Source organism: Corythoichthys intestinalis, chromosome 9 (assembly GCF_030265065.1).
Source record: "Corythoichthys intestinalis isolate RoL2023-P3 chromosome 9, ASM3026506v1, whole genome shotgun sequence".
NCBI lineage: Eukaryota > Metazoa > Chordata > Actinopteri > Syngnathiformes > Syngnathidae > Corythoichthys > Corythoichthys intestinalis.
Window position 1 is genome coordinate 40,730,466 of NC_080403.1, and position 15,655 is coordinate 40,746,120.

General features: G+C 40.1%; 1 protein-coding gene across 1 annotated transcript in view; it reads right to left on the bottom strand.

The window, feature by feature from the left end:
• Positions 1-1,196: 1,196 nt before the first annotated feature.
• LOC130922167 (25-hydroxyvitamin D-1 alpha hydroxylase, mitochondrial) overlaps positions 1,197-15,655 on the bottom strand; it is a 31,075-nt gene continuing 16,616 nt past the window's right edge. Inside the window, exons 4-9 of the mRNA XM_057846746.1 lie at positions 15,447-15,647; positions 15,096-15,256; positions 12,778-12,944; positions 12,636-12,717; positions 12,361-12,558; positions 1,197-9,002 (exon numbers count right to left, since the gene is read on the bottom strand). Coding sequence (XP_057702729.1) covers positions 8,889-9,002; positions 12,361-12,558; positions 12,636-12,717; positions 12,778-12,944; positions 15,096-15,256; positions 15,447-15,647 — 923 coding nt within the window. The 3' untranslated portion in view covers positions 1,197-8,888. The remainder of the gene's footprint in view (positions 9,003-12,360; positions 12,559-12,635; positions 12,718-12,777; positions 12,945-15,095; positions 15,257-15,446; positions 15,648-15,655) is intronic.

The window sequence follows — 15,655 nt, forward strand, 5'->3', positions numbered from 1 at the left end:
TACCCCAAAAAATGCCACTTGGCAAAAAATGCAACATGCCAAAATACATTTTGCCACGCGGCAAAAAAAAAATGCCACATGGCAAAAAAAAAAAAAAAAAAAAAAAAGCCACATTGCAAAATCAATTTTGCCACATACCAAATACCATTTTTCGTTCTGGGCCCTGCTGATCAAATTGATTCCCTGATTCCCACTTCAGAGTGCTCAACTCCATAATTAGAGGGTCCTTGTTTTATGAACACACTCTAAGCCAGTGGTTCTTAACCTGGCTAAAGGTACCAAACCCCACATGTGCTCCATGTGGATTCACCGAAACCTTTGGAATTAGATGATAATTCAATTTTTTTCAAATTCAAAACCGATATATCTAAACTAGCAAGCTAATAATTTAGCAAATTCCTGTTCAAAATTCTTCTCATTTTGACAGCACTTTTTATAAACAGGTCAAAATTTGAGACCACGCTGCCCATTGGTCTGTTTTATTCCCTCATACCAAGTGTGAGTCAACCTTCTACTGAGCAAACCAGTTCCTCCTCCCATCAGATCGAGGCCTAGCAGTTAAAATAAATGGGTTAAGCCTGTAATTTGGGAGCAAACCAATCCAAACCCTGTTCTAAAAAGCCACTTTGCCTCGATTTAACTACCGTAGGAAAATATGGCTCTGCGTGTCTTTACCTTCACCGAACCCCTTAGACTTACCCATGAACCCCTGGGGTTCGATTGAACCACTGCTCTAAGCTTACAATTGGTGCACAGAACAAGATAAATTGTCACAGGACACAAAAAGATTTGCTCAGTTACAGCTGAATTCATGGCATTGCCACAACAATGGAATACGATCTCAAATGGAAGGCCGCCATAACCTGTGTGTGGTCATTTGAAGATTGACATTTGGAAAGAGAATATTTTTACAGTAGCTCTTTATGTAAAAATCAATTTCTTGTTGACGCATTGTCTGTTGCAAATGCAAACACGATGAGTTATCTAGTCAGAATTATTGACTCTGTGCAATCTACACACAAGAACCTAGACATTGAATAACATATTTCTAAGAAATTCATGTTGATGTGCCAAAAGTTTCGTTACAGCCATTTCAAAGAAAGTCTAATCATTTCAATAAAACTTGCAATAGTAGGCCCAATGATTTGGGCTTCACATTGGGACAAATGGACAAAACACTGTTCTTGTACCTGGGATTTTATTGTGATGTATAGTTTCAAAAATCCATATTAAATTACAATAAATACAGAATTCAGACACAAATGTTGCTACACTTACAAAATGTAAAAAGAAAAAAAATGTGTGTGCATTGCTTCAACAGTATACAGCCATATTTACAATGTATTTGTGAATTCAAAATATTTTCACCCCGTTTCTTGATCCGAAGTAACATTTTGCACAGCTGCCATTTGAGCGCAGATTCGTCAAAAGAACCCGTGTTTTTTGTTTTACAATTTTTAACCTTAGCAACCTCATCACAAACTTTTCCATCAACATATCAGATTGTAAATTTGTAATCATTTTTTCCATGCCCAGAGCTCTTCTTAAATTTCTTTTTTAAGTGGCGCTTAAAAAAATAAAAATGATGTAGAACAATCTGGAGTTTTAACCAGAAGTGGGTAGTAACGAGTTACATTTACTTGAGTAACTTTTTGAGAAAAATATACTTTACCACTCAATACTTTTTACTTGAGTAGATTTGGAAAGAAGAAACAATACTCTGACTACTTTGGGCTACACTAGAGTCGTTACATTTTCCCTCTTTATTCTACATATTGACTTTTTTTTGCCATACATGCGGACAGTGACTGTCTCAGTTTCACCAATAAGTCGTCGCAACAATAACCACATGACTCCATTACAGTGATCCTTCGTTTTTCGCGGTTAATGGGGACTAGAACCCGTCGCAATAAGTGAAAAACCACAGAGTAGCGCCGACCCCCAATTTTTTTGTGTGCGTTCAATGTATTCATTCAGATTTAACATTGGAAATATATACAAATAAGACATTTTCACTTTTTTCCCCAAAGTATAATTAAAAAAAAACTATGTATACGGCGAAAAACACAGACAAGGCTGAAGAAGCAGTTTCTGCTCTTGCAACCTCTTTAAAATAAACTGTTGTATTTTAAGCCAAAAGAACTGTTGTGTTTGATAGAACAATATGTCGATATGCTGCCATAGCAGATTCATGGTGTATCAAGCCCCCGAACTATTTTTAATCTGTCTATTTTAAACCTGGAGACCCCCGTTTACAGACGTCACGCAACCGGTTTTGTTTCTTTTTTTTTTTCTCTTCTTTTTAACCTGTCCTGTTCAGCTGTTTGTCACGGAGAAGGGAAGTCTAAGTGCCCAGTTGGTCTGAACAGTTTTAATGTTTCACATTGAGATTATAATTTATTTCCATTGTGGTCTTTCAACATATCTCGTTTATTATGACAAAACAGCGAACAGGAAGGGTTATGGGGGGACAGAAGAAAAGGAACACAAGAAAAAAAAGAAAAGAAACACAAACAACAACAAGAAATACATTGAACGCCAACACTAACTACAGGACTGTCTCAGATAATTAGAATATTGTGATAAAGTTCTTTACTTTCTGTAATGCAATTAAAAAAACAAAAATGTCGTACATTCTGGATTCATTACACATCAACTGAACTATTTCAAGCCTTTTATTATTTTAATATTGCTGAATTTGGCTTACAGCTTAACAAAAACTCAAAAATCCTATCTCAAAATATTAGAATATCATGAAAAAGTATACAAGTAGGCTATTCAACTAATCACCTGAATCATCTAATTAACTCGAAACACCTGCGAGGGTTTCCTGAGCCTTAAAAACACTCAGCTTGGTTCAGTAAACTAAATCACAAGTATGGGGAAGACTGCTGATCTGACTGCTGTCCAGAGGACCATCATTGATACCATCCATCAGGAGGGTAAGACACAAAAAGAAATTTCTCAAAGAGCAGGCTGTTCACAGAGTGCAGTTTCAAAGCATATCCACTAAAAGGAAAAATGTGGCCGGAAACGCTGCACAACCAAGAGAGATGACCGCAGCCTTAACAAAATTGTGAAGAAGAGCCACTTCCAGAATTTGGGGGAGCTTCAAAGACAGTGGGCTGAAGCTGGAGTCCAGGTATCAAAAGCCACAGTTCACAGACGTGTCCGGGAAATGGGCTACAATAGCCGTATTCCCATGGTCAAGCCACTTCTGAACTCATGACAACGGAAGAAGCGTCTGACTTGGGCTATGGAGAAGAAGCACTGGACAGTTGCAGAGTGGTCCAAAGTCCTCTTTTCAGACGAAAGCAAGTTTTGCATTTCATTTGGAAGTCAAGGCGCCAGAGTCTGGAGAAAGGCTGGAGAGGAGCAAAATCCAAGTTGCTTGAAATCCAGTGTGAAGTTCCCACAGTCAGCAATGGTTTGGGGAGCCATGTCAGCTGCTGGTGTTGGTCCACTGTGTTTCATCAAGTCCAGAGTAAATGCAACTGTGTACCAAGAGATTTTAGAGCACTACATGCTTCCATCTGCTGAAAAGCTCTATGGAGATGAGGATTTCATTTTCCAGCATGATCTGGCACCTGCCCACAGTGCCAAAACCACCAGTAACTGGTGCACTGACCATGGCATCACTGTCCTTGATTGGCCTGCTAATTCCCCTGACCTGAACCCCATCGAGAATTTGTGGGGTATAGTTAAGAAGAAGATGAAAGACACCAGACCTACAAATGCAAATGAGCTGAAGGCCGCTATCGAAGCATCCTGGGCATCAATAACACCTCAGCAATGCCACAGGCTGATTGCCTCCATGCCACGCCGGATTGATGCAGTAATCCGTGCAAAAGGATTCCCAACCAAGTACTGAGTGCATCAATGCACATTTTCAAATGTTTGATTTAGTTTTGCTGTTATAAAATTATTTTTTTACTTGGTCTGAGGAAGTATTCTAATTTTTTGATATAGGATTTTTGAGGTTTCTTAAGCTGTAAGCCAAAATCAGCAATATTCAAATAATAAAAGGCTTGAAATAGTTCAGTTGATGTGTAATGAATCCAGAATGTATGACATTTTTGTTTTTTTAATTGCATTACAGAAAGTAAAGAACTTTATCACAATATTCTAATTATCTGAGACAGTCCTGTATTAATATGTTGGTGCTATCGTCGGCTAGATGTATTTCCGGTTGACGCTTGCCTGGTACACCAGACTCACCACTGTTCCAGCGACTGAGTCTGGCGACCGTCCGGCAAATCAGATTTCCAGGGCAGAGCAAGCCACAGCAAACAGACAGTGGAGTGGACCAATCAGGGACGAGCAAACGTGACCTTCGTAAAGCAACAAGCATGGCCCTGGCGGCAAGAAACTAGCGCGGCGCGAGCGGAGAACGGAGAAGTTCATTGGCTAGCATGGGTGGGGAGGTCTATAAGCTAAGTGATTGGAATGGGTAGAGTGTACACAAATCAGCTCTGTGATTTAGAACCCAGTAATCGTGTGAATCCTTTGTGAGTGTAAGCCCGTTGGCAACCGACCCTATGCTTTTGTTACCGCTTTTGTTTCAACCAAGCCATAAAAAGAAGGTAAATAATTATAATTATTATTCGAAATGTCTGTCATTTTTAGTTTAGAATCATTAATTGATGTCTAATATTTTGCGTACAAAAAAACGACTTAAAAAAATTATTCACTCACATATTTTAAACTTTTAAACAAATTACGTCACAATGAAAAAAATAGTGTCTGTAAATAAGTCACAGATATCTACCTCATAATTATCGCTTAATTGTATTTTTTTTGTTACTGTCGCATTTCCCCCAATATTTTAGGTGATAAATAATCGATCCAACAAAGAAAAATTTAAAAAAATGTTTAAAAGGGTAAATATATGAAAAAGTAAATTTCGACCACTCCTTGATGTCTACAATTTCTGCATCACGACCCTTGTTATATTACTGTGTTTCACCCATAATATCCCCCAAAAATCCAGCTGTGGCCATTCACAGCTGTGTCTTGACACTCAGTGATGCATGCTACATGGAGTTTTTGGATCGAAAAAGATAACTACGCGATAATATCTCGTTAAAATCATGCCGTCTTTAATTATGCTCTTTCTAGCTCTCACCTCCAGTTTAGTGTTGTATCGGTCGCGAACGATTCGTTCTTTTTGAACGAATTGTTTGGGTGAACGAGACCGAACTAATCACCATCTGCACTGATTCGTTCTATGAAGTTGGTGGTGCTTGTTCGCTGCGTGGGAGGGCGTTGAGCAAGCGGCAGCGTCTTCTGACATCGCACACGACCAATCAGACGCCAGCCTCATCGCGGGCAGGGGAGGGAGCGGAAACAGAATCATGGCGTATGTCACTCATTTCCACGTGTGGCCAATAAGCAGCCAGCGTGCAGGCAGGGGGGAAAGACTGAGTTTTGTCACTTCCCGTTCAGTGATTCGGTCCTCCGGTTCCTGACCTAGCTTGCTGCTAACTTGACTTTCCAGTAATGACTATGCGGTGAACGAGTCATAAAATGAAAGGAAACGACTTTGTCACATATTTGTTAACGTTGAGCCTATCAAATGCTGCTCAAAAAGACAAAAACACCACACAAATCTAGCGAGCATGGTTTAGTGTTCTACTTTTCTCAACAGACTCGGGACTGTGCCTATGACGATATACTATCAAATTTACAGTAATTTAAAACACGCGTAGCTACGAGGCAAGCAAAACCTGAGCTGCGGTCGCGTGACGGCAGTGAAGCGGGCAGAGAACTGTCACTATATGGAGGCTTCATGGCAGCGATATGTACCTCATATGTGCACAGAAAAAAAATAATATTTAGTATGATCACCATAATACTGATTTGCAATGAAACTGTATATACATGTCAATTTTTTCCGAGTGTTTTTTTTTTTTTTTTTTTTTTCGTGTTAGAGGGTGTCGGTTGGTTTGACAAATTATGTCAATCCGTCCATCATGTGCTACTCAAGCGCCCCAAAAACAAAGCGCGCGGACATGGGAGATGTCGCAATATGTCTACATTTTTCTTAACAGACTAATGAGAGTAGAAAGGCGAAATCATAAAGCAAACAATTATTTCTCGTCAGCATTTGACGATCTGAGATGCGGGGACGACAGGGGAGCTGACCGGATTATTTTATTTATTAATACCAGTGCAAAAATTCAAAACGATCATCTTAATAATAAAAAACAAAAATACAACAGAGCGAGAGGTTAATATGATGTGTTGGCCGTTCCATAATTAGAAATTAAACTTTCGATTTATTTTTGTTTTCGTGACAGCAGGCATGCCGCGTTGGCTGTTAGCAGCAGCATTGTATATGTGAGCAAGATCATGCTAAAGAAAGTCCGTGCGCCCCCGACCCCAACCCCCCGCTCCCCCCACAAAAGGAAAATGTTTAACCGTGTCCTCAATCGAAATGCAAGCACGAGCCATGACTTTGATCCCATTAAACTAGGACAGGCGACGCGGAAGTTCTCCCTCGCTTTTGCAGCAGCGGGAGGGAGACGAGGCTGTCTCTGAGAGCAGAATGATATCGCCTGTCATTCATTTCTGAAACTACGACGAGTGGTCAATGTGCAAGAGAGGGAGGGACCAAGCAATGTCACTTCCCGTTCAGTTATACTGCGAAGCGGTCTTTGGGGATTCGTTCGGCAACGTCACTTCCCGTTCACTAACCGAACGATTCATTTGGGTGGGGAGGGAGATGAGGGGGGCGAACGATTCGTTGAACGATTCGTTTGAACGAATCGTTTTACTGAACGAACCGGAATGGATTCGTTTACTCAAGTGAACGACAGATCCCGTCACTACTCCAGTTAGGGTTTTGCTTTTTAAAAAGGTTTTAAGCTTTCCAATGATGTATCACACAGGCATATAGGACAGTTTTGAAATTTGGCTAAATTGGGGGTCTCAGAGTGGAAATTCCAGTCACCTGCGTGTTTTCTGCAATATATATTTTAAAATATGGTTTTTAAGCACTTCAAATGTAATAATCATGATAAGTTTTTAACATGTTACCGTCCCACCGAATTATTTTTAAACAAGAATAAAGTAGAAAAATACTTGTCTTTATTAAATGCTTCATTTAGTGAGTCCACTCAAATTCGCTCAAGTGGCTCACTTACACACAATAAGTTGCCACAGCAACTGTTTAACAGGCTAAATGATGATTGACGCAAGCAGCGCTTTGAAGTTTTGGCTTCCAAGCATCTCTGGCAAGATCAAACCTTAACGTCTGTCAATCATCGTTAACTTTAATAAGCAACTCCAGTGCACTGCCAGAACAAAAAAAGGAGAAGGAGGGAGAAGGAGACTATGTGATCGGATCTGGACAGCTCATCTGTATTTATTGAATAATTTTTTTAATTGAAAAAAAAAATCCGCAATGAACTGAGGGCGTGAAGTTTGAAGAATGAAGTAGCGAGGGATCACTGTATAAAAGTCAGAGCTAACAATGTTTTTTCTCCACTGGAGGGCACTCATGCTCTTTGGACAGGTGATGTTTCATAGCGTTGTTCTGGCCCAAATTCAAATTTTTTTTGGGTCATCTTTTTGGCCTAATATGGTAATGTAATAGCTAACAGTACAGAATAACAATAACAGTTCATATGTATGAAGTTGTGCTAAGAAAAAAATACACCATGTTTAAAAAAAAATCAGACATTGTAAGCAGTTGCTCACAATGTTACTCATTACTTGAGTATTCTTTTCATTGAATACTTTTTTACTTGTACTTGAATAAATTTTGGGATGACTACTTTTACATTTACCTTAGTAATATTATTTAGAAATAATGCTACTCTGACTTGAGTAAAAAGTTTTGGTTATGTTACCCACCTCTGGTTTTAACCAAAACATTATCAAATGTCAAACAGAACTTGACTTTCAATTATCACACGGGACAGTGAAGCATAACTCATGACACCTAAAGTCACTGAGCATTTAACTCCACTCCAATGTATCGTTTTTTTGTTGTTGTTGTTTTTTAATAATGCCATAAATAATCACTAATGGCAAAAAAAAAAAAAAAGTTGATAACATAAACTATAAATGAAACTTATTATAAAATTGAAAATAACATGGCTTCTTAGCTGAACAAAACAAATTAAAAAAAAAAAAATCAATTACATATACTGTACTTTACAAATTTTATCAAGCAGATAATGTAAAATGCCATTACTACTAATTCGCAAAGGGGTAGTAGAGCTCCCCTTTTTTAAGCTTTTTTTTTTTTTTTTTTTAGTTTAATTCCACAGAAATAAACTTATTTATTATGTTTGTTATATTAGTGAGTTTGATTTAATAATGATAAAATATTAGTTAAAACATTACCTGTAGCGTTAATAAAGCATGGTAATATGAGCTAGAAAACATTGACCTGATTCATAATGGAGAAAAACACATTAGAAATTAGAACAATGTGTAAGTCAACTAGCTTCCCTGAACACTGTTCAACTTTGGCATTTTCACTCTAATGCCCTTGCTATCACATTTTAATAACACACACAAGATTAAGATGTGGGAAGTCATATCCTGAATGAAATTTTCTTAATCACACTGGCTTCATTTGCTCTCATACAAAAATCAGCTTCAAAGGCTTAGTCCAATTACAATAAATGAAACAGGATCGGAGGAGCATTTTTCAACGACATTCATGGGAACTTTGTGCAAATATACGCTATCGTAAATCCAAAGGCTAGTTAATTTCCCATGGAGTGCCTGAGTCCCTGTTTTCTACCCAAGAGGCCTCCTGTGGGCCTTTAGCTTTTTTGACATGATCCTGAACAGGTCGCCTCTTGCCCGTGTGCTATGTGCTCTTGAGATCCGTGGTACCTTTCACGTAACTCAGCCTCGCTCACAAGAGCGGGTCATCGTTCAACAAACTGCAGGTTAATGACACTTTCAGGAACGAGCAGCGTCCGTGTCATGGGCTTCACAGAAACGCCTTTCGGGTCTGGCCGTACGTCAAACTCTATCAGGATCTGTTGAGACCAAAAGCAGAGAACGGAGGCTGAAAGTTGATCCGTATACATGAGGAGTTCTTTGACTTTACTTATTGGTTAAAGTGACACAGTGTAGAACCGATGCATCGTACTGACGACCACAACATTAGGCACATCGGCACACAACTACTGTATTGAATACAGTAAATCTCAGTTTTGTGTGACACACTTAATGGTAGAATACGTTTAGTTTTTGGATTGGAAATTGCAGAGGTCTCAATCAAATTGAGGGGTACTTCTAATATTTTCAGTTTTGTGATATACAAGAGCTGAGCAGTGTTTTTCATTCACGTGACACCATCACCACCACACAAATGTTACCAAAAATCTATTTTAATTTACTCGCAAATTTACTCACTAAACACGTACATTCACAATTTACTTAGTATGAACTTTTTTAAATAACGCCATTCATTCTACTCTTCTTTTCTGCTCTTTTGAAATCGCTCCTAATAGTTTTGACCTTTTCTGCTCCATGTTCACAATAAATATGTAAATTTCATTTCATTCCTAAATCAAGATGCCCCTTTACCATCTCTTTTTGCATCGCTTGTCAGAAATGCTACTCCACAAGGGGGCGCAAATTCCCCATACAAGTGCCACTGCTTGTACTACTCCATATGAATGGCGACAGGTGGATGCACAGTTTACACCAGGGCCGGCCCAGCCTATACGCAAACTATGCAGCTGCTTAGGGCCCCTGGCCACTAGGGGGCCCCCAATCTGGCAATAGTTTTATTTTTATTCTATTTTGTTTACTACAGTTTGCTTTATTTGACTTTTGTGAGTTTTGATACCTGATTACAAGCTTAAAAAAATTAAAATTCTTCCTTAACTTCTTTCTTTCCACTTTTAGAAAAAGGTTTGGCGCTATCTACTGTAACTACTGACAATCATTTGGGGTGAGAAGTTTGAAGTATGCAGTGCAACAAAATCTGATTAATATACAAAATATGGACGTATGGGTTGGATTGCATGTATGGGTTTCACAGTACACTGTGACGAAATGGTGGGCCAAAAATATGTGCCCCTTTGCATTATTTTGCTTAGGGCCCCCAAATGGCCTGGGCCGGCTCTGGTTTACACTACAGGTCAGGGGCGGAGCTAAGGGTGGTGCGGGAGCACCTGGGCCCAGGCCACTAGGGGGCCCGGTTTGCAGGGGTAGGAGGGGTGTGGTTGGGCGAGGGGAGGGTCAAACAGAATAGTAAGATAATGCAGGGAGCTAGGTGGATGTACAGTTTACACTAAAGGTCAGGGGCGGAGCTAAAGGTGGTGCAGGAGCACCTGGGCCCAGGCCACTAGGGGGCCCGGTTTGCAAGTGTAGGAGGGATGTGGTTGGGCGAGGGGAGGGTCAAACAGAATAGTAAGATAATGCAGGGAGCTACAATATAGTGTTTAAGTGTTAAAATATAATTCACCCTCCACTCCCCCCGAAAGCCCGCTTTGCAGGCGTAGTTGGGCGAGGGGAGGGTCAAACAAAAAGCTAAGATGATGCTCGAAGCTGGAATATAGTGTTTAAGGCTACGGCTACACTAGGACAGACAATTTTCTCCGGGGTATTTTGCCAACTATTTTTATACCTGTCCGCATTATGTCTAAGGTGTGTTTGAGCCCCCCCCGCTTCTGCAAGGTATGCCTGCATTTGCGCAAACTACGCATTTATAGAAAGAAGCAGCCTTATGTGTTACGTCATCGTCCGCGCGGTTTACCTCTGAACCGGAAACTCGTTACTTGCTGGTGGGAAATTTTGAAATTATGACACCTTGAACACCAGGGGTCGGTAACTCCGTTTTGTGATCACTGTTTTTTTTGGGAACGCATTTGAACGCATCATGCGGGAGCTAGAGTGAAGGGACTGAGGGCACACTCGGCTTTTACGATCAGTTACTGAGTTGTGATTGAAATAAATCTTTAGAAAACAACAACGAAAGCCTGACATTGTTACTTGGGATGTTACAATCGATGCTCAGTTGTGCACTCACCACTTGGAAAATAACAAATAGAAACATATGGTGTGGCGCTGAGTATATTTCCTGGAAGTGGAAATCGCAACAAGGAGTGCTAGTGCATAACAGCGATCCTGGAAGTGGCGACAGTTTTGACTGGTGGAAATGTCATGAAAAAAACTGATCGCGCACCTCTGTGACTCACTTTTCAAGGTTTAATTTTCCCCTACACATTTTTATATAGTCCAGATTTGTCGTCATTGAGTTGGGACGTTAAAACGGGAGACGAGCTCTGTAATAAAACGCTCATTTCCGTGTAATCAGCAATGGGAGGACCACCAATGGGCATTGTATTGAAGCATATTATTGTGACGTATGTTTGAAGGTTCAAGAAAAATGTGTGAATGCATTATCAGCTCATCACAGCTCGTTCAAGTCGAGCGAAAAGGCCGATACCAAATTTAAAATTACGGGTTGGCAGCGCAGAGAGGCAGATGCACTTATCAAAAGAGCCAGAAGTGACTCGCGAAAACATAGGTTCCTGACACCTGTTCTACACTCTAGATGATAAATGTAAACAATGACTGTGGAAAAGAAAAGCAGGAATGCCACGTTTTGATCGTCCGCCTCCATTGTTTACAATTGCGTCTTGCCGCACTGAAAATGGCAATGGCACGCTCCATGACGTCACTTCTTTTGTATCCAACTGTTGTACGGAGACACTCGTCTATATTAAGCGGCGGGTAATAATAGCCGACTAACTTAATAACTTATCTGTGTAAGTTCTTGCATGGATAAGAGGTATATTAGCGTAGCCGGCATGCCGTATAGTCAAACTAATTACACGTTTTAGGCCATTATCCGTCCTTATCCAATCGATCGTCTTGAAGGGCCTACGAAAGTGTGGAGGGTCCCGCAAATCATCATCCCCTAGGACCCCCCCCTACCTACCGGACATTCACCTTGGGGGGCCCGTTTATACATATTGTACCTGGGACCTGTTCACATTTGTTCCGCCACTGCTACAGGTTAATTACCGAATGTACAAAATGTCATATGGCATTTAATTGTTCTGCCTGTCACTATATTTTGCTGGCATAGATAGATGACTAAAGATTATTTGTAGTAAATAAATCATCATTTTCAAACAAATTATATGAAATTGAGTAATTTTCCACCTGTTGATGCATTACAGCATCATGACGGCATTACAGTATTAATTAAATGTACTATCAAATAATTACTAACTTGACAAAATCAGTCAAATTTGAGCAGTTATTATTGCAATATATTATGACAGAATACTGTAGTATAAAAGATCTCTCAGTGTCACTTTTACACTCATTTACCCCAATTAAAACTTTAATCGAGAGAACTGAGAGCTTTCTCACCCTGGCGAGAGCAAGGTAGAGTTCCAGCTCAGCGATACGTCGGCCTATGCAGCTGCGTTTCCCCACCCCGAAAGGCACGGAGGCGTATGGGTGGTGAGTCTGGTCCTTGTTTAACCATCTGTTCGGCAGGAACTCATTGGGATTTGGAAAGACAGCTGGATCGCGGGATGTTGCAAAGTGGCACAGCGTAATCAGAGTCTGCAAGGAGTGATTTGAGTATTAGTTATATTAATGCTGATGCTGCTGGAGTGTTTGGGATTTTTTTCAACACTCACATTTTTAGGAATGAGGTAACCTCCAACCTGGATGTCTTTCTCAGTGATGACTCGAGCGTTAGCAGGAATGACCGGATACAACCTGAAAAAGGCCGCCAGTTGTGAGCATGATCAAACTTCGCCTCTTCCAGAAGAATCCTACCTGAGCACTTCTTTGACTGTAGCCTTCATAAGAGGCATGCGAGCTACATCTTCTGCTTGAGGCACCTTTCTGCCTTCTAGTACCGTCAGGACCTCATCGCGCAGTGAGGCCTGCACCTCAGGATGACGCGACAGCTCGTACAATGACCAGGACATTGTGCTGGATATCTGAAAATCACACAAAGATTATTATGATTGCAAACATCGGTCGTGGCCAGCTAAACACTAGCAAAAGCACATTCATTTGTATTATTATTTATGTTTTTGTTGTGTTATAGTTCATTAGCTGCCATTGATGTCGAAGACGTCCTATTAATTATCGCCACCACCCTCCCAGTCCAGATGGATGGGACGTTCATCACTGTCACACACAATCTAAATGGATTAGATGTGTTTTTTTTCTGAACTGCTCCAGATGTTTTCTAAAGTAAATTACAGTATTACCGTATTGGCCCGAATATAAGACAGCCCTGATTATAAGATGACCCCCTCTTTTTCAAGACTCAAGTTTGAAAAAAGACTTTTTGAACACCAAATTAATTTCTATACAAAAAATAATTACAGTAAATCTGAAACAAATGATGATAACAATATATTTGAGAGAAAAAGCATGTTATTTTGCCTCATTAAAATCTTTGAACATTTAAATATGTAAACTAAAGTGCAATCACATTCGTAAATGAATGGCTTCTGGTTTTTGTAAATAAACCAATCTATCGTGATAAAACAACAAAATTGCAATAACTGCATTAACCATCAAAGTGAAGTCTAACTGTAACTGTAGTCTTGAAACAAATCTAAATAAGGAAAATCATTGCAATATAATAATGCAAACTGGTTAAACTTGAGAGTAGCTGAGATCTGTCATGACAGAACATCGCTTCAATGAAATCTGGCGTCATCTAGCTTCGTGAATGGGTATAACCTCTAGACCGCGAATATAAGACGACACCCACTTTTTCAGTCTTATTTCAATGCAGAAAACACTGTTTTATATTCAGGCCAATACTACTACAGATCAGTGTTTTTCAACCAGTGTGCCGTGAGAGATCGTTTGGATTGACTTGAGAAATTATTCAACATTTTTTTTTTGTACGTCGTCGGGCGGAGTTGCAGTAGGAAGGAAGGAAGGAATAGGTAGAACGTTGCGGTGAGCAAGTTATTGCTTGTGTCGCGTTCAAGAACTGCTCGGATTTGTAGCTATCAGCTACCTTGCTGTCTGCGACAATGTGGACCCCAGCACCTCTTCTGTACATCATTTGATGAGACTTGTCAAGTGTTGATATACACGAAAGTGGCCTTTCCATTTTATCCATACGTTACGACGCCAGGGATGAAAGTAGGCCGGAACGGTCTGGAACGCTGTTCCGGTATGAAATTCAGGGGCAGAACGGTGCTTTGATCCCATAAATATGACGGCAACCGTCAAACTTCCATGTAAAAAAAACAAAAGCCAGGCTGCCACCCCATCTCCATGAAGAAAACAATTTACTAACGTCAGATTTACATACACAAGTGTGAACAACAAGCAGCAGATGTAAGTCTGACGAGTCGCGTCGATGTGCACATGCTCTCAGCTAACCACCTTCCCTGTCCTGTACTCCAGTTATCCGTTCAATTGTCTGACATACTGACATGTGATCAGCATGGATAGTTAGCTCTGATTGGTTCAAATGTACACATTTTATGGGACCAAAAAACAAAACAAAAAACAGAACAAGCTTGTTTAATTCTTATTATTAATGCGATAAAGAAAAAAGGGCAATGCAACGGAAAATTGATCAGCTCTTTAAGAGAAAGGAAAGTGTTGAAGAGATTCCCTGATGGAGAGATCATGTTAACCCGAAACGCCAGACAGCAGAAATAATGAACAGAAAATTCAGATTAAATGAAAAATTTCAACATAAATAAATAAATAAATAAATACATACCGTAATTTTCGGACAATAAGACGCTATTTTATTCCCTCATTTTGAATCCTGTGGCTTATAGTCAAGTGCGGCTTATTTGTTGATTTATTTGGGTTAATAGGCATCCCTTTATTTGACAGCGGCGTCATAACACTGTCATAAAACCGTCATAATTATGATATGACACTATTATGGGCATAAATGAATACTTAAGACAGATGTCATCAAGTGTCATCTGTGTCACTAACTCCATTTATGTCCAGCACGGCTCTTTCACATCCATTCAAAAGCGACCTTTTTTTCCGAAGTAAAAACGTGCCGTGGCTCAGATTAGGCTGAAAAACACTGCTATAAATGGTCCAGTTACTAATTTTAAACGGAATGTGACAAAGTGGATGGCTGGGCTTACGGTGTCGACGCCTGCAAGCAGCAGTTCTGTGATGTTGCTGTAAACAGTCTTTATGGGCAAATCTGTCTTGGAGAGGAAGTAGGCGATGTAGTTGCCCTCCATTTTGTCTCCATTGTTTTCTTTTTCTGCTTCCCTCAGGCGCTGGTCAATGTGGCCTTTAGCTGGAAATTCAGCACAAAGGCTATCAGAACTCTATTAGGTACATATGCGCCGTCAAGTGAGCTGGCGGAACAATTGAGATCTGACTATTCAAATCAGTGTTTCTCAACATTAATGAGGCTAAGGGGGCATATTTTACACAAAAAAGTTGATCCAAACATTAATCGGAAGACAAATTTTGAAGCAACCTACCAAATTCAAACATGTTGTCCCAGCACTGACAGAAGGTGTTCCATGGTTTGGGGAAGAGCGAGTGCATCCATTTTGGCATGACCATTGTAAGAAGCGTTTTTACAAACATGGTGTTGATAGACTCAATGAAGAGTTCTGTTTCTTTTGGAACGACTGGCTCAAGGCAGCCAATTCTGGACTCAAACAACACAGATGAGATTCCTGTCCGA